Raw genomic sequence first — 23,696 nt, 5'->3', positions numbered from 1 at the left:
TTGAAGATGTGCCCGTGTGACATGCTGCAGCCAGGATACATTTCCAAAAAATAGCTCTAGCCCATCTCTGCCTGTTCAGTGAATAACCTCTGAATCCTCTCCAGAGCCGTCCCAAACACTCTCCTCTGGGTTGTCTCACACTGCCAGCCCAGCTGTTGCCAACATCCTCACCGTGGGTGCCTGGAATGCAGACACTCCCCACAGAATCATCCGTGGCTCCCTTGTGGGAATATTAGCATGTCTTGCCATGAGTCCACTTCCTTGACCCCTCGAAGGCTGCATTAGTTTTCTGTTTGCCTTATCTCCCGGGCGACGCTGCACAGTCAAGAGAAGGAGACTGTATTGTCTTCCACATATGCCTCGGCCTGGTACGGGGCCACTGGTTGTCTTGGTGTTTGCTAGCCTTCTTGACCCTCACTGGGCAGCTAGAAGAATGAATCAACACAGCTTTTCCCAGATGTGCTGAGTATAGCCAGAATCCAGGAAAGGACCCTAAAGCTTGCGCGGAGAGAAGATCACAATGTGATTAACCCCCAGCCAGAATTCTGTGTGTTCTCTTGAGCATCTCTCCCTTCCCTGTGGTCTTGCAAGTAAGTTTTGATTAGCAGTGATCGATAACATCTTTTAGGGAGCGAGAAAGGGCTTTCTTCAGATGGTGAAGCTCACCTAGCTTTAGAAGCCCCAATGTTGATGTGTTTTAAAACACATTGTATCAGAAAGACAATGTCTACACATTCAGTGCAGTCCAGTCCCTAGCACAGTCTCAATGGCACATTTTGCAGAAATAGACAAACAACAACAACAACAAAAAAAACCTTGAAATTCATATGTAATCAAGAAAGATGTGGACCCGTGGATCCTTCCAGAAGGTTCTGGAACAGAAAGAATCCTCAGACCTGTCCTTAGAGCTCCTCCCATTCTCAAGAGTTCTTTCTTACTTTTCCTCAATGAATCTACATTTATTCTGCTCACTTCCTGCCTGGCTTTCCTTGTTCTTCTTGGGCATGAGACAGTGAACTTGGAGGCCTCTGGCTCTGGCTCTGTTGGTGGTCCAGCACTCTACTTTTAACACCCCCTTCCCCAGTTAAGCTCTGGAGAGCCAAGAAAGACTGCAGAAACAGACCTCCATCCTGCTCTCAAAGAGCCCACATCATTGTGAGTGGGACACCTCACACAGGGCTCATGGAGCAAGGGGCTGAACACAGCTTGTGGGAGCCAGCGTCTGTCCACGCAGTAGGGGAGAAGCTATTTTGCATTGTTTTACTCAGGTTTTTTTTTTCCCCCCTTAAAATTATGTGTATGTGGCTGGGTTGTGATGGCGCACGCCTTTAATCCCAGCACTCAGGAGGCAGAGCCAGACGGATCTTTGTGAGTTCAAGGCCAGCCTGGTCTACAGAGTGAGATCCAGGAAAGGTAAAAAGCTACACAGAGAAACCCTGTCTTGAAAAACCAAAAAAAATTATCTGTATGTGTCTATGTATGTGGGCATATGTATATTAATATGTGTGTCTACATGGATGAGTGTGGTGTGTATGTATGTATATGTGTCTATGTGTGTGGGCATATGTGTATGTATCTATGTGAGTATATGTTTATGTATCTATGTGTCTGTGTGTAAGTGTGTGTATATATATATATATATATATATACATACATATATATGAGTATGTCTGTCTACGTGTGTGGGTATATGTACACGAGTACGTGTGTCTATGTACATGAGTGCAGGTGCCTTTGGAGGCCAGAGGTACCAGATTCCCTTGGAGTTACAGGCTGTTGTGAGCCACTCAACATGGGTGCTGGGAATTGAACCCAGGTCCTCTGCAAGAGGAATACATGCTCTTAACCACTGAGCCATCTCTTCAGCCCCAAGCTGAGGGCTTCTCATCCTCCTGCCTCCGCCTCCTATGTGCTAGCCAAGGGCTTCACACATTGGCTAGGGATGCACTCTAGCAGCTGACCTAAGTCCCCAGCCCTCACTGCGTCCTTGCATGAGCCTGGAGCTCTCTTATTCTTTAACCCTTTCCTTTTATACTCTGCTTCACCAAAACAGAATAAAAGACCTGAGTCAATTAGAGCCAAGAGTCAGATTGGCATGGAAACACTTCATCCAAGTCTGGCATTCAGGGATGCTCCATTCTTGGAGCATCAGGAAATCCAGACCCTCCACTCGAGGATACAGCCATCGCCACAGGGTCCTCTGTCCTTGCAGACTAATTGGCTTTCTGGTTTGCCTGATGCTTGCCCTTGGTGACTGGCTGTGGACAGAGCATTCTTGGCTGATTGACGGGATTGTTGTGATGATCCGTGTCCTTTGGGAGGTCTGAGAGCTTAGAGCTGGCCCATTTGCATCTGTGCTGGAGAGTTTTATGTCAACTTGACACATGCTAACGTCATTTGAGAGGAGGGAACCTCCATTGAGAAAATACCTCCATATGATCGGGCTGTAGGCAAGCCTGTAAGACCTTTTCTTAATTAGTGATTGATGGGAGAGGGCCCCGCCCATGTTGGGTGATGCTACCCCTGGGCTGGTGCTCCTGGGTTCTATAAGAAAGGCTGAGCAAGCCATGTGGAGCAAGCCAGTAAGCAGCACCCCTCCACAGCCTCTGCATCAGGTTTCTGCCCTGTTGGAGCTCCTGTCCTGACTTCTTTGATGATGAATTGTGATGTGGAAGTGTAAGCCAAATAAATCCTTTCCTCCCCAAGCTGCTTTTGGTCGATGGTGTTTCACCGCGGTAATAGTAATCCTAACTAAGACAGCATTGAAGATCACACCTGGTGCATGGAACACCCGATGGGCAAGGAGGAAGAAAAAAAGAAGGGAAGGAAGAGGGGGAGAAGGGAGGTGGGGAGGGGATGCAGGACTAGCCCCTGGAGCTGCCTGAGGATGGGGACTGTGACCCCTTGCCCCGTGTCTTCCCAGCACGGCTGAGTGGCAGGTCTAGACTGGAGCCTGCATGTCTGTTCTTAGCTGGCTCTGGACCTCCCCGTCTGGGACCACACACTTGGAGAGCCTGGCTAATTGCAGCCTGCTAGCCAGATCCAGCCTGCCCTTGTTTGTAAATAAAGTTCCCCTGAAACCTGGCCACTCCCCCTCCTCCAGTGCATTCTACACACTGCTTGACCTGGCTAAGGCCCCACCACAGTGGCACAATGAAGGGCTTGGAAAAGACTGTATGAGACTCAAAGCCTGAGACAGTCACCACGCTGCCATGACCAAAAAAAAAAAAAAAAAGAGAGAGAGAGAGAGAGTGCCAGCTTCGACTGCGGTGCTTCCTGAGCATCCTGAGCATCGTGGCTCCAGTTACGGGTAGGGAGCCTCGGCCCTCCTCCGCTTTCACCGCTAAGGACTCTGAGAGCCCTTATTGCCAAGGTGCGACTTGTGCAAAGCATTTGGTCAGGTTTGCCGGAGGGAATAACTAGAGACCACTCATCTCTGCAGAGCTGCGGGGAACTTGGCATACTGGCAACATCATTATCTGCTGTGTCACTACTCACCCAAGATTGGGCACAGACCACAGACCACGTGCAAGTCTGCTGTATCTCTATCGAGACCACTGACTCCATTGGTGATACTTAGAGGGGTTCAGGGGACTCAAAGACAACTGTGTCCGTGGGTGACAGGTCACGGGTGCTGCCTAAATTCAGTCTTTAGACACATTTTAATACCCACCCTGTATGCAGATTCCCACCGCACTGCTTGCTGGGAATAACAGGGTCCTGTGACAGCCTCAATGTAGGCCTTTGGTCAATCTTAAAATGTCAGAATAACCTGAGTCCCAAGTTCCTAACAGCATCTGTGCTGGGGACTTCACTCTACTCCAGATCTTCCAAGGGACCCCACAGTGGTGCTGAGGGAGGCTGGAAGGCACGATATCCTTCAGGTTTGCCTCATCAGGCGACTTGAATACTCTCCACCTAGGCGCTGGACCCCTAAGTCCCATACCTCTATCCCTTCATTTCCAAGATTGGGAAAGGGGAGGCCAGGGGCCCTGTTAGAGATCGTATCAGGGCCTGAGACTCCAGGATGCATTCTCTGGTGGGTGTTGTTGCAAGGCTCTGCTGCAGCTCATAAAGATACTTCAGCAAAATCTCTGCCAGAACATCACATGGAGGCCAAGGACATGGGGATTAAATCGGTCTTTCAGGTCTTTGCATTAATCCATCCTTATCTCATGGTGGATGTGGCAATGTCTGGTACTAACAATGAGAGTCAAGAGCCTTCCACCACCCCTGCTCCACACCCCTTCCTCAAGGAACAGCCTGCAGACAGCCAATGCCGGGCTGGCCTGGTCATTCAGCTGCAGTGTGTCGGCGCCCCCTAGTGGATAAATGGAGATGGTCGCCATGCTTGCTGAACAGACTGAGAGGCAGTAGATGGAGGGCAGCGGCTGGAAGAGTGAGTCCCTGGTTCTGAAGGAGAAACCTCAGCACATGAAGGGAGCCAGCAGGCTAGAGTCGATGTGGTTCCAAGGAGATGTCCTTTTCTCTTATGGTCTGTAGGAAATGTAGGAAACAAAACCCTGTGTGTGTGTGTGTGTGTGTGTGTGTGTGTGTGTGTGTGTGTGTCTGTGTGTCTGTGTGTCTGTGTGTGTGTGTGTGTGCGTGCGCGTACGCGTGCATGCGCGCTTCAGTTGAGCAGGCACTGGCAGACTTCAGTGAAAGTGACTATTTTAGGCTTCATACAGGAGGCCACAGCCTCCTCCTTTTAAGCATGAAATCACAGGCAATAGGTAAGGGAAAGAGCATGGCTGTTTGTTGACTGCATAAAATGGGTCCTGTGAGCTGGGGCAATGGCTCAATTAATAAAGTACTTGCCATGCAAGCATGAGACCCTGAGTTCAATCCCCAGCAGCCACATAAAAAGCCAGGCATAGTGGTGCATCCTTATAATCCCAGTGCTAGGGAGGCAGACAGACAGGGGCTCACTGGTGGACAGCCCCGCAGAAAGGACAGCCCCAGGTCCCAGCGAGAGACCTTGTCTCAACAAATAGGTGGATGGCTCCTGAGAAACAACACCTGGGATTGACCTGGCCTTCTCTCTCTCTCTGTCTCTCTCTATCTCTCTCTGCCTCTCTCTCTCTCTCTTTCACACACACACACACACACACACACACACACACACACACACACACACTCATCATCAATTGATAGAGGCTATGAGCTGCGTGTAGTCATGACCACTGTTTGTCAACTGTATTGAAACAGACCTGAATAATGTGTCTAACACGTGACATGGTAAATTCCTCGGGTTCGGTGACACTGCGCCTCTCTCACATCTGAGACCTCAGTGCCCAGCACCATGCATAGTTAAGAGCTAGTGCTCAGGGAGCACACTGCTACCCCAAAATGGCTCTGATTGACCTCTGCAACATAGCAATTTCATTCCAGAATTTCCCAGAATGCACTGAGTGACAAGAAGCGTGCTCTCCGAATTGGCCATTTAGACCATCAGAGCAGATGGGGACCAGCCGCCATCCATGTTTTCTTTTCTAATTTGTCTCTGTCTAAAATGAACCAGGGTCTGATGTGAGAGGCCAGCAGGCCAAACTGCTTTGTTTAGCACAAAGAAAGCCACCACAGAAAGGGGAGGCTGGCCTGAGTGACACAGCTCCACAGCCACAGCCCCCTGGACTCCGGGGGCTGCCTCCTGGGGTGCGGGGTGCGCGCTGACTGCCGTGTGGCTTGGGGATTGTGTTTGTCACTCCTTGTTGCTGTCACAGAATAGCTGAGACATAGTATAAGGGAGGGGTTTGTTTTAAAGGGTTTACTTTTAATTATGTATACGTGGGGGACACGTGCACAGGAGTGTGCATTTGGGGGGTGTTCACGTGTGTGGGCATTTGTTCAGCATGTACAGGTTGTGATGGGCACTGTGACTACTGACCTTTCTTTCTATTCCACTCTTTTTCTGCCTTCCGCCTCTCTCTGCATCACCTCTGCTGCTTCGCAGGTCTTTGGACTGCTGGTATGGACGCTCATCGCTGGCACTGAGTATTTCCGAGTCCCTGCTTTTGGCTGGGTCATGTTCGTAGCTGTCTTTTACTGGGTCCTCACGGTCTTCTTCCTCATCGTCTACATCACCATGACCTACACCAGGATTCCCCAGGTGCCCTGGACCACAGTGGTAAGCCTACCTCGGGGACTACACCTGCTCAGGGCTATGAGGTGGGACAGCAAGGGTCTTCTCGTGGATTCGGGGTCACCTCTGCTCACACAGGACAGGACAGGGCTGGAGAACTAGCTGCAGTGAATGAGTCCTCATTACCTGATGGTCTGAGCATGAAACCAGGCACAGTAGAACAGCTCATGGCCTAGGACATTCTCAGATAAACTGAGTCAAAGAAAACTGGGTTCTATCACTATGAACACCTGCAAACAGGTGTGTCGGGACACCATGGTCTCCAGGTCTTCCTTCGAATTCTACGTCACAGTTCTACGTGCATGAATGACTAATGAAGAGGGGCATGACAGGGGCTGTTAAAACAAACACGTGCAGTCTGGGTGGAACCGGAGGGTGGGAAGCCTTGTTTCTATGAGCAGTAGCAAAAAAAAAGGGAAAAGAAAACAGAAAAAACCAAATGCACACAAAAAAGTAATAGTGTGGCAGATGGAGTACAGCACCTGCCTGGCATGTCCAGTGGTCACCTGTTTAAACCCCACTACCACAGAAACACAAAGAAACTAAATTGGTGTCTTCCCATTTGGAAGCAAGAACAGTGAAGGGGTTTGGACGTTTGTCCTGGCTCCAGGCAGCACACCATATACAGGACCAATGGCTGATCACACAGTCTTCAGGCAAAAGCCTCGGAGTGAGGGAAGTCTTGATGGGGAATTGGAAGTGGTCATAGCAGTGGGAAGAGTGCTTGCCTCCACGTGCAAATCCCTGAGTTCAATCCTCAGCACCACATAACTAGGCACACCTCTAATCTCAGCATTTGGGAAGCGGAGGCAGGAGGATCAGAAGTTTAAGGTCATTTCAGCTGCATATGGAGTTTCAGGCCCGCCTGTAATACATGAGACAGACAGACAGACAGATAGATATAGAGGTAGAGAGATACAGAGATATGGTGGTACATGTGTAAATAATTCTAGCAATTCAGCACTTGAGAAACCAAGGCAAGGAGATCTCAAGTTTGAATCCAAGCTGGCCAAACAGTGAGTTCAAGGTCATCTTGATCTATGTATAGAAAGACCCTGTTTCATTTAAAATAATAATAATAATAATAATAATAATAATAATAATAATAATATATTTCTTTTAAAGTGGCATCACATGTATAAAATAGAACTCTAAAGATATATTGGTTTAAAAAAAGATATATTGGTTTACTTTGTTTCAAAGTAACACACACACACACACACACACACACAGCCACTTCTGACTCAATGACTTCTGTATTGGCATTTTAAAGCCTTTGTATCTCGTTCTGAAAGTGATCCCAAGTATGACCATCCAGGACCACACAGGAGGCCTTGGGAGTCAGTGTCCTCTTTCCCTGTGGACACCGGGAAGGGAAAGTCATTTGGATGTTGGATTAAAAAATAGCTGATACTTTGGTATAATAGTAGGTGTGACAACAGAGTGAGAGAGCACAATAACGTGAGTGAGGTGGGGCTGGGCATGTAGGTCAGTGGGTAGAGTATTTGCCTAGGGTGCGTGAAGCCCTGGGTTCGATCCTCAACACCACATAAACTGAGTGTGGTGCGTACCTGTGGTCCCAGCCCTCAGGAGGTGGAGGCTGAAGGATTCTCAGATAAATAATGAGTTGAGATAAATAATGAGTTGGAGGCCAGCCTGGACTACATGAAACTTAATCTCAAAATAAAAATTAATATATAAAAGGAAAGGAAAGTTGTCTCTTCTGGTAGCTGAGGCTATGTTCATGCTTGCTGGCCAGAGCTGGGATGACGCTGTAGGCTGAGAGGAAGGACTCCACTGCTTTCTTTTTTTTGGGAGGGGGGTATTATTATTACCATTATTATTATTTTAATGCCGAATGCTGTTTATTGAAGGAGGGAAGAGGTCTTAAATACAGGCTTACAGCACAATGGGAGAACCCCGGAGGACAGAAGTTCGCTACAGATGTTTTACAATCTTGCATCTAAGCTGTTAACGCCCATTATGCAGGATACACAGACAAGGAACTTCCCTTAAGCATTCAGGAGGGTGGAACCCAGCAGGGAATTAGCATAGGGAGGATATCAAGGTCAAGGTCAGCAAGCAAGGCAACAGTTACCCAAAACGGGAGCCAGGGCCCTACTAAAAAATGAGCTTCTGACTTAGGTTGCGTGGGACGTTCCACTGCTTTCTTAAATATGTGCAGGTATGGGGGGGTCAGCCAGCTCTGTCCTCAGCGGCCTGAGTGGCGGCTCAGCAGCACCAGGGCTGGGGCTGCTCCTTCTCCCTCGCTACCATTTTCTTCTCTAGTCTAGAATTTTCCGTCCAACTAGACCTTTCCCAGCCACCTGCCACTAGGTGAGCCTGAATGTAGTAGAAGAGAACACAATAGGCCCAGCCTCTGGATGAGTTGTGCCTCTGAGAGGGGGTGTGTTCTTGGAGATGACCTGTGTTCCTGGGCTGGAAGGAGGCAGCCACACTGCTCTGACTGCTCAGCTTGTTCCGGGAAAGAATAAACTCTGACATTACTCATTTTCGGTCACATGTCCCAAAGAGAACTGTCCATCATCTCAGGGCTTTCCCCAGCTGTCTGCAGACCCCGTGTTCCTACTGGTATCTGAAGGACTTGTTTTAGGCGGCCACTAAGTGCCATTTTGTCTTCAAAATTGGAAAGGAAGTAGAGAATCAGTTCACATATATGAGCCCCACATCCAGGAGGCTGAGGCAGAAGGATGGCCTCCAGTTCCAGGCTAGCCTGGGCTACAGAGGGAGACTCCAATACCAAAACCCAAGACTGATGTCCTGAGTTTGATCCCTGGGACCTCAGTCGGTAGAGCATGAGACTCTTCATCTCAGGGTTGTGGGTTCGTGCCCCACGTTGGGCACCAGATATTGGTGAAATTATTAAGGCCATTCCACGTAGTTAAAAGGGAGGTTTATTTAGTGACGTAACTTACAAATGAAGGGATAGGTAGGTTGCAGGGTCTGGGAAAGACGTAGCACAGTCCAGCAGTGTTCTCTGGAGAACTCTGCTCAGCCTACCTCTAGCGTCCAGGATCCTCTCTTGGCCCCGCCTTGTAGGTGTGACAGTTACCGAAGCCTCAATGGGGGTTGGAACTTCCAGATCAAGGTTAGAATGGCTACCCACTACAGGAATGGGTGACCCGGTTTCCAGAAGCTGTCCTGGGTGTGTCCTTCACTCACACACACACACACAGCCTGACACAAGCACATGCACATGCACAAAATAAATAAATATAATTTAAAAAAATGTAACCCTCGAAAGTGCTGTGTACAGCCGAGTATAATCAAGCCAGTTTAAAGCTTCAGTCTGGGGACTGGAGAGGTGGCTCAGTGGTTAGAAGCGTTTGCTGCTCTTTGCAGAGGACCAAGGTTCAGTTCTCAGCACCCACATGACAGCTCAGAACGATCTCTAACTCCAGGTCCAGGGGATCTGACGTCCTCTTCTGGCCTCCACAGACACAGCACATACATGATGCACAGATGTGTATTCAAGAAACACTCAGACACATTAAATAAAAATCGAACTTCTTTTAAAACAAGAAAAGCAAGCTGGGCAGTGATGGTGCATGCCTTTAATTGGAAACCCTATCTTGAAAAACCAAAAAAAGAAAAGAAAAGCTTAAGTCGTGGGCAAAGATGGTTCAGTTGACAAAATGCTTGCCGTACATGCCTGAGGACCCGAGTTCAGATCTCCTGGACCCATGTAAAAAGCTGCTGTGGGTGGCAAGATGGCTCAGCAGGTAAAGGTATTTGCCACCCGACCTGCCAACCTGAGTTTAATCCCCGGGTTACACATGGTGGATAAAGAGAACCAACTCCTGAAAGATACACACACACACACACACACACACACACACACACACACACACACACACACACATAGTCTGACTCTCACTTATCTTTGGTTAGTGGCTCCCTTGTGGATTCAGCACCCTTAACTACAAGGAGCATTTTTTAATATATACTTATTTTATTTTCTATATGTACATGCAGGAGCTCAGGGAGGTCAGAAGAGGCATCAAATCCTCTGGAACTGGAGTACCAGGTGGTTGTGAGCTGTCAGATGGGTGCTGGGAACCAAACCCTAGTTCTCTGGAAGAGCAGTAAGTGCTCTTAACCACTGAGCCATCTCTCCACACCCTGAAATGGAACTTCCTAAAACACTCCACCTGGTAGAGTGGGCCACTTCAGAGGGTGGTGACCTGCCTGGTTGGAGCTCAAATTCTCCCCCAGCATGGCCAGGTGGCTCAGTCACTTCTTACAAACTCTCCTCTGAAGTTGGTATCTAGTTCTGGCCTGTAGGAACCTGCCCAGACACTGAATATGCTTTCCCTCTCCTGTGGAGGGATAGATGTCCTTAGCAGGTCAACATTTTAAACTGAGGGCCCCAGAGGGCCCCAGAGGGCCCCGGGTCCACGGTCCGGAGGATAAACAAAAGTGGCCGACCAGCCGAGCGTTCATCTGTGTGCTCCTTTATCCCGGAGAACACAGAGGCTTTCAGAGCAAGGCAGGATGGAATTTCAGGAGGGAACTGTGGCCTCCCTCCTCTCCCCTCCACAAAGAGCAGCTGGCCACCTTTGTAAAGTTCCATGCTCTCTGCAGATCACTCCTGTAGCACAGGGATGTTTTGAGACCCACGGGAGGGTCTAGCATGTCTGAGCTGTACCTGGCCCACCCTTTACAGCAGCAGGACAGCAGGATGCTGTGATGCCCATTCCTCCCCCTGCCCCACCCCCACCCCCCAGTTCTCCTCTGGAGCCATCCGAGGAGCTGGTTTCTTTGTTTTCTTGTCCTTTGGTTTTGGTTTTGAGACCCAGGCAGGTCTCTATGTGGCTGAGAATGACCTTAGTGCACCATGACACCCTCGTTATCCGGGCTAGGGAAGGAGGCCATGACTGCACGAATTCTACCAATTGAGTGAGCTACATCCTAGGTGAGACACCGTCTCTTTACTTAACATTACTCTGTCCAAACTGGATTCTGTTTAGTTGACATTTGCATAGATTCACTTTTTTAAAAAAATATTCTTAATTTTTTGTTTTTTGTTTTTGTTTGGTTTTTGGTTTTTGAGACAGGGCTTCTCTGTGTAGCCCTAGCTATCCTGGAACTTGCTCTATATTCCAGGCTGGCCTTGATCTCACAGAGATCTGCCTGCCTCTGCCTCCTGAGTGCTGGGATTAAAGGTGTGTGCCACCACCACCCGGCTTTTTTTTTTTTTTTTTTTTTTTTTTTTTTTAGATTCAAGTCTGATCATTTATTAGTTACAGATAAAGACTAATTTTGACTAGACTCAGACTGAGAAGTAGAAGTCTCAGTGAGGACAGCCGACATCTCTTGGCACTCTGTTCCTGGTGTTTTTCTTTGCCGTTCTTTCTTTTGGTCAAAAGTTTAGCATCTTCTGCAGCCTCCTCCCACAGCGTGTTTCTTCAGGGCCGGATGTTGGCGTTTGTGTTGATGCTGACTCTTGGGCACTGTGTCCCGGGCTTCTGACCTTCTCTGTGGAAGGGTTCTCTGACAACATACTGGGACATTATCTTATTTAGAGATATTGGAAAGCTTTCCCAACCACCAAGACACAGTAGTGTCCATCAGTCCAGGATGTCCTCCTTTCCTTTATCTGTAATTACCAAGTTGAGAACTCTTAGATGCATCCATAATGCATCCTGAACAGACCTGCACTTCCTCTTTCCGGTTCTCCTTGATCTAGAACAAGAATGCCTCTGACTCAACCAGCGGGTACACTCTGCTCTGGGTCAAGATGCCTTGCTTCACGGGAAAACCTTGTCATTCCCACCACTGATTTGGACCACATAATCCCTCCGTTCTTCCACTTCTGTGGCCACACCCTTCTCATACAAAGCCTGAAGTTTGTATCCATTTCAGTAAGTTTCTGATGGTCATTGCCTGGGAAAGGGATACTTGGCTTCATCTTAGACACCATGAAAAAGAGTTTTATGTTGTTGTTTTGTTTGAGACAGGGTCTCAGCATTTAGCCTTAGCTGGCCTGGAATTCATTGTATAGACCAGCCTGGCCACAAATACACAGAGATCTACCCGCCTCTGCCTCTGGGTGCTGGGATTAAAGGCTTGCGCCACCACACCTGGCCTCAAACCATTTTTTAAAAGGTGGGAAGTCTGTCATTTAACAAATGATGAGTGTGTGTGACCTTTTCTAAGTCCCTGGACACACAGCCAACAGTTACAAGGAACCATCCAGAGAAACAGGACCCTTCTCCCTAATCTTTTTCCTAGGCTTAATGTGTGGACATGACTAAGGTGATTTCTTAAGCAGATGTACTAAATTTTTTCTAAAAGAATAAAATACATAACGTAGTGTTCATTTTTGCTTGCAACTTTTAAAATGGAGCTATTTTTGTCAATGTAAACTATCAGTGACTCACTGGAGGACCATGCCACCTTCATAAAATGTCACATACCTACTTCTTCCAAGTGTTCAAGTTCCCAGACTTGTTCAAAGCAAAATGTGAATGACCATTCTTGATTACCTCCCAACAACACTGGCCTTGTTGGAAAGAACCCCAGAGTGAGGCCACACAACCCAAGAGGAAGAGACTTTACTCACAGTTGAAATGTCTACCTGGCTCTCGGGTGAGCATGATACTGGACATGATCCGCTAAGCTTCATTTCCTTAAGGAGCTGACTCACTCAGACTGACTTGTTGAAGACTGCCCATTATCTAATAAATCACAAGAAAGACTCCTGTGGTTACTCATAAACTTGAAATAGATCACAAACACGACAGGTAAAGAAGGTATGGAGGAAGTCGGTAGAGACTTGTTTACATAGAGCTCAACCAGCTCCGTTGTACACCTGGAAGACTTCCTCAGTGGCATTAACGCAGACAGCAGTTCTCGGGTGAAACCCCAAGTTAGACACCCTGGCTGTGCACATACTCTGCCTGGCAGAATGCCCTGCCGTGTAGACTGAGTGCAGAATGTCTCTCTGGTACTCCGTATCCTCTCCTGAGCACCGTAAGAACAGCTCCATTGTGTTTCCCAGGTTTTCTTTCTAAATTCTTTTGAACTCTTTCATATTCAAAGATCAGTTGCCCGCAGCTGATGTGTCTTAGATTATCTCATTGTGGATGACTGTCAGGCAGCCAGGACCCTGGCTCAATCCCTAGAGTCTAAAAGGGAGTATCACCCTGGGCCAGCGCCAGTGTGCACAGAAGGCTGAGATGAAACCGGGCTGCAGCTCGCCCCGGGATGCTGACATCTGTGTCTATGTACCCTTTCTTCCAGCAAAGGAGAAGATTGCTTCCTCTCCTTTCCAACTCCATCCCTTCATCTCTGACTTCCTGAGGGAAAGATGGCAGGCATGGTAGCCCCATCCATGGGGTGCACCCTCCTTTTCCCCGAGTGGCTGTCGGCACCTCCCACCTACTCCCTCTTCCCACACATGTTAAGAGTATGGTGTCCTAGGGTTTAGATGCAGCTGAAAATCAGCTGTGTAGTGGGACTTCCCTTTGGACTGCCAGCTCACAAATAATGGCACCAATACTTACTATTAAATAGGAAAGCTCAACCTTAGCTTAGGCTTTTCCCCAACTAACTTTTTTTTTTTTTTCGAGACAGGGTTTCTCTGTGTAGCTTTGCGCCTCTCCTGGAACTCACTTGGTAGCCCAGGCTGGCCTCGAACTCACAGAGATCCGCCTGGCTCTGCCTCCCGAGTGCTGGGATTAAAGGCGTGTGCCACCACCGCCCGGCCCCCAACTAACTCTTAATAACTTGATTAACCTGTTTTTATTAGTCTACATTCTGCCACATGCTCGGTTACCTCTCCTCCGTCCCGTATATATGACTTCTTCAGTGTCTCGCTGGTGTCTCCCCCATGCCTAGATTCATCCCGAGTTCTCTTTCCCCAGAAGCCCCACTTATTCTCTCCCTAGCTATTGGCCATTCAGCTCTTTATGAAACCAATCACAGTGCCACATCTTCACACAGTGTAAACAAATATTCTGCAACATTTCCCCCTTTTTGAATAAATAAAAAGGAAAGGGTTTAACTCTAACATAGTAAAACTATATAGAGTAAGAACAATTATCAGGTAAGAATTACATTTACAGTGTTGCCCAATTGGCTTTTCAATCTCCATTGTTAAAGAATAAAGAAAAATAGGGAAGCCAAGGTGCCAACAGTTCCCAAAGGCTCTGATGTTATCTGCTCCCTCTCTCTCCCGCCCTCCCTCTCTCGTTTTAAGAAGTATCTGTGAAGCTGGTGGCGGTACATACCTGGCATCAGAGTACTCAGGAGATAAAGGTAGGAGGATCAGAAGTTCAAGGCCAGCCTATGCTATATGCCTGTCCCCAAAACATACATGCAAATAAAAACATACATACATACATACATACATACATACACATATACAGTTAAGAAGTAGCTTTAGCTAATTGCCCCTCCCTGGGACTAGGAACCCAGAAGAAAGTCTCTGCCAGAGGACATGTGCTAGATGACCACAGCTGAGGTGGGGGCCGGTGTGAGGCTGCATGGCCCTCCCTGCTGCCTGCCTCCCTCCACCAGGATCACTATGCTGAGGTTCACAGGAGCAGGGGACCAGGAACAGTGGAGGAAGAGAGATGGTTAAGGGACAGTCTGCAGTCTGGGGCCCCGGCATGTGGCACCCTGGACTGGAGCTGCAGTAACATGCTCTCCTCCTTCAGCTGCCTCCTTTTGGCCTTCCCCAGCTGTCCACTGTTTCCTTCGCACACTCGGGTACAGCTCCTGCCCTGTGAGGTCCCCCCCTCAACACTCTGCCCTCTTCACAGGGCCTGTACTTTAACGGCAGTGCCTTCCTCTCGTACCTCTCAGCCGCCATAGTGGATGCGTCCTCTGTCTCCCCAGAGAAGGAGAGTCACAACTTCAACAGCTGGGCAGCCTCCTCGGTGAGTCAGTCCTCCCAAACACCACCCACAGCCCTCCTGAAACTTTCTCCCCAGGCCTGTTCGGGAAGAGGGAGGGGTCAAAGTTAGCTGCAGAGAAAAAGGGCCACTTGCAATAAGTGACAAGTAGAGCAGTTGACCGGGTGATGGCCAACAAGGCATTACAACCTACAGGCCAGGCTTGGGGTAGCACAGAGCAAGAAGGAGCCGGAGTACGACAGTAGCTGCCCTTCTAGAAAGGATCTGAGTTTCCCCTGAAGAAGATGCAGAGCAACGGCAGCTCAGGAGGGTGATAGCTGAAGACGCAGCACGCACTCGGAGCTTTGCAGGACAGAGTGAACCCTGAAGCAGCAGTGACAGCCTCCTTTTCAGCCGCTGCCACGGGCTCACCCTCACTGAGCTGTCCCCTTGGTCCCTCCTAACTTTCAACAGAGGTTTGCACATTGAGATTTGAGAGTCATGGACACACACTGGCCAGGGGTGATGGCAGACACTGGAGGCTGGGCCCTGTCTGAGGTTACCTGCACAAGATTAGACATACCCATCTCCATCATCACCCCTAAAGAAAAGTTACTGACGCAATTTTAAAGTAGGTTTAGAGAAGGAAGCCTAGGGTTCAGGGCGGTTTGAGCACCTGACCCAGTGGAGGGAAAACAATAACTTTCTAGTCTGGACATGTGCTGAAGCCCCGTCTCTACCATGCTTCCCTCCCCACAGTTCTTCGCCTTCCTGGTCACCATCTGCTACGCTGGAAACACTTACTTCAGTTTCATAGCCTGGAGATCCAGGACCACACAGTGACTTCCTCTTGGGATAATGGAGAAGAAAACACACCAGGATGAATCCCTCTGTAAAAACAGTTGTAGCTATAATGTACATTGCCCCAGAATTGTATTTAACTAATGTTTTTATATCTTAGTTAAATTACCTCCTAATGGCTTGTTACAATTAAGCTGGATACTTACTTGCAAGTGCTGTGACTTCTAATGAACCCTGAGGTCTCTCGACCTCCTCATAGGCTTTATTTTCTTACATAATGTATAAATAAACTGTTGGATGTTAAGAGTGTGTCAAATTTGTAAAGCTAACTTTTTAAATTACATTTTTGCTAATTTAGTATGTGTGCCTGTGTGTATGTGTTTGTGTATGGGTGTGGGTATACAAGTTGGCCACAGTGCACATGTTGAGGTCTGAGGCCAACTTGCAGGAGTGAGTTCTCTCCTTCCACCCTACAGGTCCCCAGGATAAAATGTAGGGCTCCAAGCTCGGCAGCAGGAGCCTTTCTTTGCCCACTGATCCATCTCACTGGCCCAAAGCTAATTTTTCTTTTTAAAGATTTGTTTATTTATATTTATTTATTTGGTTGGTTTTTCGAGACAGGGCTTCTCTGTGTAGCCCTGGCAGTCCTGGAACTCACTCTGTAAACCAGGCTGGCCTCAAACTCAGAGATCCACCTGCCTCTGCCTCCCAGGGATTAAAGGCATGCCCCACTACCATGTGGCTTATTTTTATTTTTAATTATATATATATATATATATATATATGGTCTATGCAGGGTGAGGACATCAAATCCCGTATAGCTGGTGTTTAGGCAGTTATGAGCTTGGTCCCCTGCAGGAGCAATGTGTGGCTCTTACCTGCTTATCTCTCTCCAAAGCTAATGTTGAAGATACCAGATTAAATGGCGCAACACCCCAGCAAATGTTTAATATGACGGATAGGAGGCACACCCAGAGCCTTGCAGCTGGGAAAGCTCTCCTGCTCTCAGGTCTACTCAGGCAGCCATATTTGTCAGAAAACACTTGTCCTTTGTCACCAGAACAGGGTGGCAAGACAGCCCATCTCTTCAGATCTGGGAGCCACAGTGCCCATGACTTTCACATGCTGGCCCATATGCTAGAGCAAGCAAATGAGACGTGGCCTCAGGCTCAGTAATGAGCTCTTGGGAAAGATGCCATCAGGACAGGATTGTTCATTCTAGAACACATTAAAATAAATATGTAGCCATTAAAAGGATCGATAGGTACAGGCACCTTTAAATCATGTTGTTGAGGGCTGGGGAAACGGCTCAGTTGCCTTGCAAGCAGGGGACCTGACTTTGATCTCCTGAACCCACATTTAAAAAAAAATAAATAAATAATGCTGAGGCCATGACTCTTCTGGTAGAGCACTTTAGAAGCCCCAAGTTCAATCCCTGGCATAGGTACACGCACACATGTAACCCCAACACTCAAGAGGTAGGAGCTAGAGGATCAGAAGTTCAAGGTCTGCCTGAGGCTACATCAAACCCTGCCCCCCACCCCACCCCCCAAAAAAATTCAGGCCTGGTAGTGCATTTATTTTTGGTTATGAGCCTAGCCTTTAAAGGCTGAGCCATAGTGGATTTATAATCCCAGCACTAGTGAAGCAAAGCCAGGTGGGCCCCTCAGAGTTTCTACTCAGCCAGCTAAGCCTACTTGTGGAGTTCTGAGGCAGCCAGTGAGAGACCCTGTCACGAAAAAGGTGGACAGCACCGGAGGAACCATATCTAAGGTTGTGTGTTGTCCAGCATGGGTGCACACACACAAATCTTGCTGACCCCAGAGATGAGTGTGCCAAATTTGGGCAGAACTTCTGTGCCAAAATGTCTCCATACTTCAAATCTTCATCTCGACTATGAAGGCATCCTCAGTAGCTGTTATCAGATAGCAGGAGAGCTCAGATGAACCAGGCACATGCACTGAGAGGAAGTGTTTTCAGGCGGGACAGTTCCTGCTGCTACAGCAAGTATCTTGGGGTGACTTTTCAACTTGAGTTTTTAAAAAACAAGAAAAACCACAGAAACGTTAGTGGGGTTGCTGTCATGTGCAGGGCTGAAGCACCCGCTCTCAATATGACGTCCCACGGGCTTCTAGGGCTTTCCGTGGTCCCTGTTCAGTGCTGTTTCTTTCGCCTGTGTGTTTGGGTCTGTCTTGTTTATTTGGTTCTCCATGGCATCCCTGGGACAACCTGCCTGGCGACTTTGCAAAAGATACAGTAACGCTGCCAGCAGTTCTCATGTTACTGCCCAGGCTGCTGCTCCTGGAGATATACTGGATAGGCTTGGCCTGCTGTGCTGGTCTAAAGAGTGGATGCGTTCACTGCCCACACGGTCTAAAACAATGGTTCTCAACTTGTGGCTTATGGACCCCTTTGAGATCCAATGGCCCTTTCACAGGGGTCACCAAAACCATCAGAAAACAGATATTTACATTACGATTCATAACAGCAGCAAAATTACAGTTATGAAATAGCCACAAAAATAATTTTATGGTGGGATCACCAAAACATGAGGAACTGTATTAAAGAGTCATAGCCTAGCTGGGCGGTGGTGGCACACGCCTTTAATCCCGGCACTTGGAAGGTAGAGCCAGGTGGGATCTCTGTGAGTTCGAGGCCCGCCTGGTCTACAGAGCGAGATCCAGGACAAGCACCAAAACTACTCAGAGAAACCCTGTCTTGAACACCCCCCCCACCCGAAAAAAGTCGCAGCCTTGGGAATCACTGATCTAAAGGGTGAATACATTCACCACCCGCAGCCACTACCCCTGCCCCCCATGACAGCTAGTCTACTACGAAACAATGTCTCAGAAAAAAGCCAGCTGTGGTGGTTTGAAAAAGATCGGCCCCCACAGGCTCATGTATTTGAGTGCTGGGTGATCAGGGAGTGGTCAGGGAGTGGCGCTCTTTGGGAGGGATTAGGAGTTGTAGCCTTGTTGGAGGACGTGTGTCACTGGGGGTGTTCTTGCTGCTGGGGTTCCAGTTGTAGGACTGCCAGCTACTCCAGCACCGTGTCTGCCTGCACGCTGCCATGCTCCCCACCACAACCTCTGAACTGTGAGCCAGCCCAAATTAAATGTTCTCTTGATAAGAGTTGCCGTGGTCATGGTGTCTCTTCACAGCAACAGGACACGGACTCAGACACCCAAGTATGGTGGTACATACTTTCAAGCCCAGAGGCAGAGGCAGCTTGTTCCTGTTCAAGACCAGCCTGGTCTACATAAGAAAGAATTCCTATGAGTCAGGGCTATAAAGCAAGACTATGTCTCAAAACAACAAGAAAAAAGTAAAGTTTGGGTAATCTCATTGTATTTAATCCCCCAGGTCATCAAAACCAAAAATGAATTAATTAAAATAGTCTTGTGTTCTATTTCTCTGTCCTCTCCCTAACCAAAGCAAGGACACAGTCCACTTACCCAGTGGATTTTGTTAAGTACTTTATCCTGCTGTCAAGGCTCCATAAAAGGGCAAAGAAATAGAGACCTAAAAAGGCGTTTCTGGGAACCTTCCGAGGGAGGCGCTTTCAAGTGTGAAGGAGTAAAGTCCACCCGAGTGAGCATGGCTCTTCCTAGGCTGGAAATCCCAAAGACCATCGTGAACACCATCTTCCCGTCTGCCTTTCTCTGGTTTCTCAGAAGCAGGCCCATAAACTCCCCTGAGAATTCATCAAAACAATACACATGGGTTCAACCAAAAGAAAAATTTCTTTCTTTAAAAAAAAAATCAAGACACCCTTCTGGGGAATCATCTCCAAGTTTGCAATGATTCCAGAAAGCTGGTGTCAACAAGAATTCCTGGAAAGAAGCTGTGTCTGCAACAACTGATTGACTGATAGAACTGTAGGGCTGTGGAGAGGTTGGAATGTTGCAGGTCCTCAGATAACTAGTTACCTTATCTCTCACGCTATCATCCCTCCCTTGAATGGCCATTCCTTGCTCACTTCTCTGTCTGGTTAGCAACTAACAACCTGTGACTAATAGATTAAAAACCTCTGGAATCTATGAACTTAGCAGAACACAGGCTTCCACAACCCCAAAGCTAAGAATGTCACCAGACAGCATCTGAGGCCGACAGAAAAGCCTTCCCATCTCGCTGTAACAGCCTCACTCTGATGCATCCACTAACAGATTTTAAACTTGCCTTGGTTTGTGACTTTGTTCTGTAAAGCTATACAAGTGCTTCGGCAGGGGAACATGGAATTTGAGTTAACTTAAATCTGTGTTCCAGGACCACAGTCACTCAAATTTGGCTTCAGAATAAACCATCTCTTATTCTTTTTAGGGGTTGTTTTGTTTTGTTTTGTTTTTGTGTCAATAGTTGAAACATTTGAACTGGATTTGATTTGATTTGTATTTTTGTTGTTAAAAAAAAAAAGAAAAAACAGCATAATGCTGCATCCTCCCCCACACACCAGACAGGGTTTCTCTGTGTAGCCCTGGCTGACCAGGAACTCACTCTGTAGACCAGGCTGACCTGGAACTCACTCTGTAGACCAGGCTCGCCTCAACTCAGAGATCCCCTCGCTTCTGCCTCTTAAGTGCTGGGGTTAAAGGCGTGCACCCCCATCATGCCTAAAAGAGACAGGCATATTTGAGTGCATCCTGGTCTATATAGAGACTGCCAAGCCAGTCAGGACTACATAGTGAGATCTGACTTGGCAAACTGCCCTCTGACCTCACGGTGGGACACACACACACACACACACACACACACACACACACACACACAAATACATAAGTGTAATTAAAATATTTTTAAGATGCCACGATGAAAGCTGTTACTTTGTATGCTCACCTAAAATCATCTCTCCCATCGTTTGTGCTCAACTGCTCAGTCCACTTTTCAGCGTTTCCTGGCCTCTTAGATGGAACTGGGCAGGTTTTTAATTTAATGTGTTTACCTACTCCAGGCTAATCAATAAAAGAAAGGCTTGAGGCATTTCATCTCTTCTCATTGCTTTCCCAATCCATCCTCCTAATGATAAATATTTGGCTAGTATTTGAAAACTGTAAGAAAATCGAGAGAGGAAATGTTTAATTGCAATAATTCATTTTCAGATTTTTAAATTGCTCCCTTCACCGGAGAGATCCCTTCAGGGTATTAGCACACAAAAGATTTCAAATGCAAACTGTGTCTCTGTATGAAGCGCTGAAGATACATCTGGGGGAGAAACCAACTCAAAGTCTGTATCTCTACCCCAAGACAATTAGTGTTTTAATAGAAAAGATGGCAGTGTGTGGGAAAATGGCCTTAATTGAAATGTAATGGAAAAGATAAGTTTCCAAAGAAAATAACATGGACATACAATGCCAGAATGTAAGTGTGTGAGTATACACAGTGCACACACATGTGCACTGGAGATATGACTCGGTGGGTAGAGGTGCTTTCTGCACAAGCCTGAGGACCTGAGTTTGGATCCTTTGCACCCACGCCTGCAGTCCCAGCATCGGGGAGGCAGAGACAGGAGAATCTCGGAGACTTGCTGGCCAGTCTAGGCTACTTGACAAACACTGTTAAAAATCATTCTAACAGTTCATTTTCAAAGGTGCCCGGAGCCAGCTTAGGTCCTGGTGCAAACGAACAGAAAACTCCAGACCCCTGCTAACACCTGCTGATCTTGCTGTTCCTCCCACCCAAACTCTGCTTAGTGATCCACCCATCCTCTCTTACCCAAACTAGTTTAGAGCAGAAAATTACTCACAGTCAAGTTTGCCTGCAAGGTCGTGAGTCTGAGAAGTTTAAAATAAACAACATACAGGTGTCACACACCTTTAATCCCAGCACTCAGGAGGCAGAGGCATGTTGATCTCTGTGAGTTGGAGGCCAGCCTAGTCTCCCTAGAGAGTTCAAGACCAGCCAGAGCTACTTAGTGAGGCCCTGTCTCTGAAGTACACAAAAATAAACAGGAAGTGACCTGTAAGAAGGAAGCTGTAAAGGGCAAGTATGGGTGATGTGGGATACAGGGAAGATGATGTAAGATGCTGTAAGTAGGACTGGATATAAGGGTGGATATTTGGACTGTGTGAGAGAAGAATGGATGGGGGAGAGGCTTCCTGGCATCACAGGGGTAATAGTTTCTGCTGAGTAGATCAGCAGAATGTATAGTCTGACCGCTAGCCATTTTAACTTTTAATAAGGCCTCAACCTTGTATATCAAAGAAAAATAGTCTTCCTTGGGCTGGAGAGATGGCTCATTGGTTAAGAGCACTGGTTGTTCTTCCAGAGGACCCAAGTTCAATTCCCAGAACCCAGTGGCAGCTCACAACTGTCTGTATCACCCTCTTCTGGCCTCTTCAGGCACCAGGCACACACATGGTGCACAGACATAGATGTAGCCAGAACACTCATAAACATAAAAGAAATAAATACATTTAAAAATCAAAAGGAGTCTAAAAAAAAAAGCCTTAAATCAGGCAGCGGTGGTAGCGCACGCCTTTTAATCCCAGCATTTGGGAGGCAGAGGCAGGTGGATCTCTCTGAGTTCCAGGACAACCAGGGCTACACTGAGAAACTGTCTTGGGAAGGGAAAAAAAGAATTAGGACTAAGCCTATACTGTGTGACTTCTGAGACATGAACGTCTGTTCACCCCAGGTCCAATAACAGACCAGAAAAAAACCTTCCCCATGAACCAAAATCATCTCCTCTTTCCTTAGGCTGCCTTTGCTAGGTGTTTTCTCAGTATGGGGAAGAAGAGTGACTAATACAAAGAGGGATATGGGCCTCTGAGAGGCAGAGAATGATAGAGCAGGACACCAACAGCCTACACACACACACACACACACACACTGTGCATACAATACACGCACACACATAATTAAAAAGATGTCTCACAATATTGAGGATGTTTCCTGGTTAACTTTAACTGTCAACTTTACACAGCCTAGAGTCATCTAAAAGCTCAGTGGAGTGTGGTGCACACCTTTACGGTCCAACACTGGGGGGGGGGGGGACAAGGGACGCTGAGGCAGGATACCTGTGAGTTTGAGATTAGCTGGGTTCATATAGTGAGTTCCAGGCTAGCCAGGGGTACATGTGAGATACTGACTTGTTTGTTTGTTTGTTTGTGTTTGTTTGTTTGTTTGTTTGTTTTTGAGACAAAGTCTCTCTATGTAGTCCCGGAGGCCCTGAAACTCACTATGTAAACCAGGTTGACCTCGAATTCACAGAGATCCTCCTGCCTCTGCCTCCCTAGTGCTGGAATTAAAAATATGTGCCACGACGCCAGCAAGAGAGAGCCTGTCTTTAAAAAAATATATAAAAAAACAAAGAAAGCAGAATAGAGGGAGGATGGGGGAAGGAAGGTGTGTGCACGCACAACTGTGCACACACACACATGCACACGCAGCAGAAATGAACAACGCAGGAGGGTACGCTCCGAGCATTTCACCCTACTGGTGTCAGCACCCAGCGGCAGCCACACCCACATACAAAAAATCCCTGGAGGCTCGTCACCAGCTGTGACCTGGGCGGTGCGCTCCTGGGAGAGGCCAGTGCCCCAGGCGTCCGGTTTCCTGCCCACACCAGTCCAACTTCCGCGCGTCTGGTGGGCAGGAGCTTGCGGGGCATCTGCTCGCGGGTCCTCTCTGGGTCCCGCCACAGCTGGGAAGAGGGACCCGTGCGCCCCGCCCCTGAGGCCCCGCCCCGTCCCGTCTCAGCTTCACCGGCCAGAGGTCCCGGGGCCCCGGAGGCGGCCCGCCGGTCTGGGCCCCCGCGATGTCGCATGGATCGGGGCTCATCCGGACCACGTGCAGCAGCGGCGGCGCGCCGGGGCCAGGCCAGCCCTCGGAGGGACTGCTGGACCGGGTGTACCCGCGCACCCAGGGCGCCCTGCTCAAAGTGGCGCAGATGGTAA

General features: G+C 48.0%; 3 protein-coding genes across 6 annotated transcripts in view; 2 read left to right on the top strand and 1 right to left on the bottom strand.

Moving 5' to 3' along the window:
* Positions 1–16,108, top strand: part of Cmtm8 (CKLF like MARVEL transmembrane domain containing 8) — a 61,114-nt gene extending 45,006 nt beyond the window's left edge. The window contains exons 2-4 of the mRNA XM_052723403.1: positions 5,954–6,127; positions 14,932–15,048; positions 15,763–16,108. Of these exons, the coding sequence (XP_052579363.1) occupies positions 5,954–6,127; positions 14,932–15,048; positions 15,763–15,846 (375 nt within the window). The 3' untranslated portion in view covers positions 15,847–16,108. The remainder of the gene's footprint in view (positions 1–5,953; positions 6,128–14,931; positions 15,049–15,762) is intronic.
* The window catches only part of Cmtm6 (CKLF like MARVEL transmembrane domain containing 6), a 173,912-nt gene that overhangs the window by 91,407 nt on the left and 58,809 nt on the right, over positions 1–23,696 (bottom strand). Inside the window, exon 4 of one of the 4 annotated variants that reach the window (XM_052723390.1) lies at positions 6,134–7,007. The exons of the other annotated variants lie outside the window; for them this stretch is intronic. Within the exon in view, the coding sequence (XP_052579350.1) occupies positions 6,975–7,007 (33 nt within the window). The 3' untranslated portion in view covers positions 6,134–6,974. Of the gene's footprint in view, positions 1–6,133; positions 7,008–23,696 lie in introns of those variants that run through there. 4 annotated transcript variants of the gene reach the window in all.
* Positions 23,350–23,696, top strand: part of Cmtm7 (CKLF like MARVEL transmembrane domain containing 7) — a 31,000-nt gene continuing 30,653 nt past the window's right edge. The window contains exon 1 of the mRNA XM_052723414.1: positions 23,350–23,692. Within this exon, the coding sequence (XP_052579374.1) occupies positions 23,558–23,692 (135 nt within the window). The 5' untranslated portion in view covers positions 23,350–23,557. The remainder of the gene's footprint in view (positions 23,693–23,696) is intronic.

This window comes from Peromyscus californicus, unplaced genomic scaffold (genome assembly GCF_007827085.1).
Source record: "Peromyscus californicus insignis strain IS unplaced genomic scaffold, ASM782708v3 Scaffold_11__1_contigs__length_118956290, whole genome shotgun sequence".
Lineage (NCBI taxonomy): Eukaryota > Metazoa > Chordata > Mammalia > Rodentia > Cricetidae > Peromyscus > Peromyscus californicus.
This window is presented reverse-complemented; position numbering and strand designations above follow the sequence as displayed.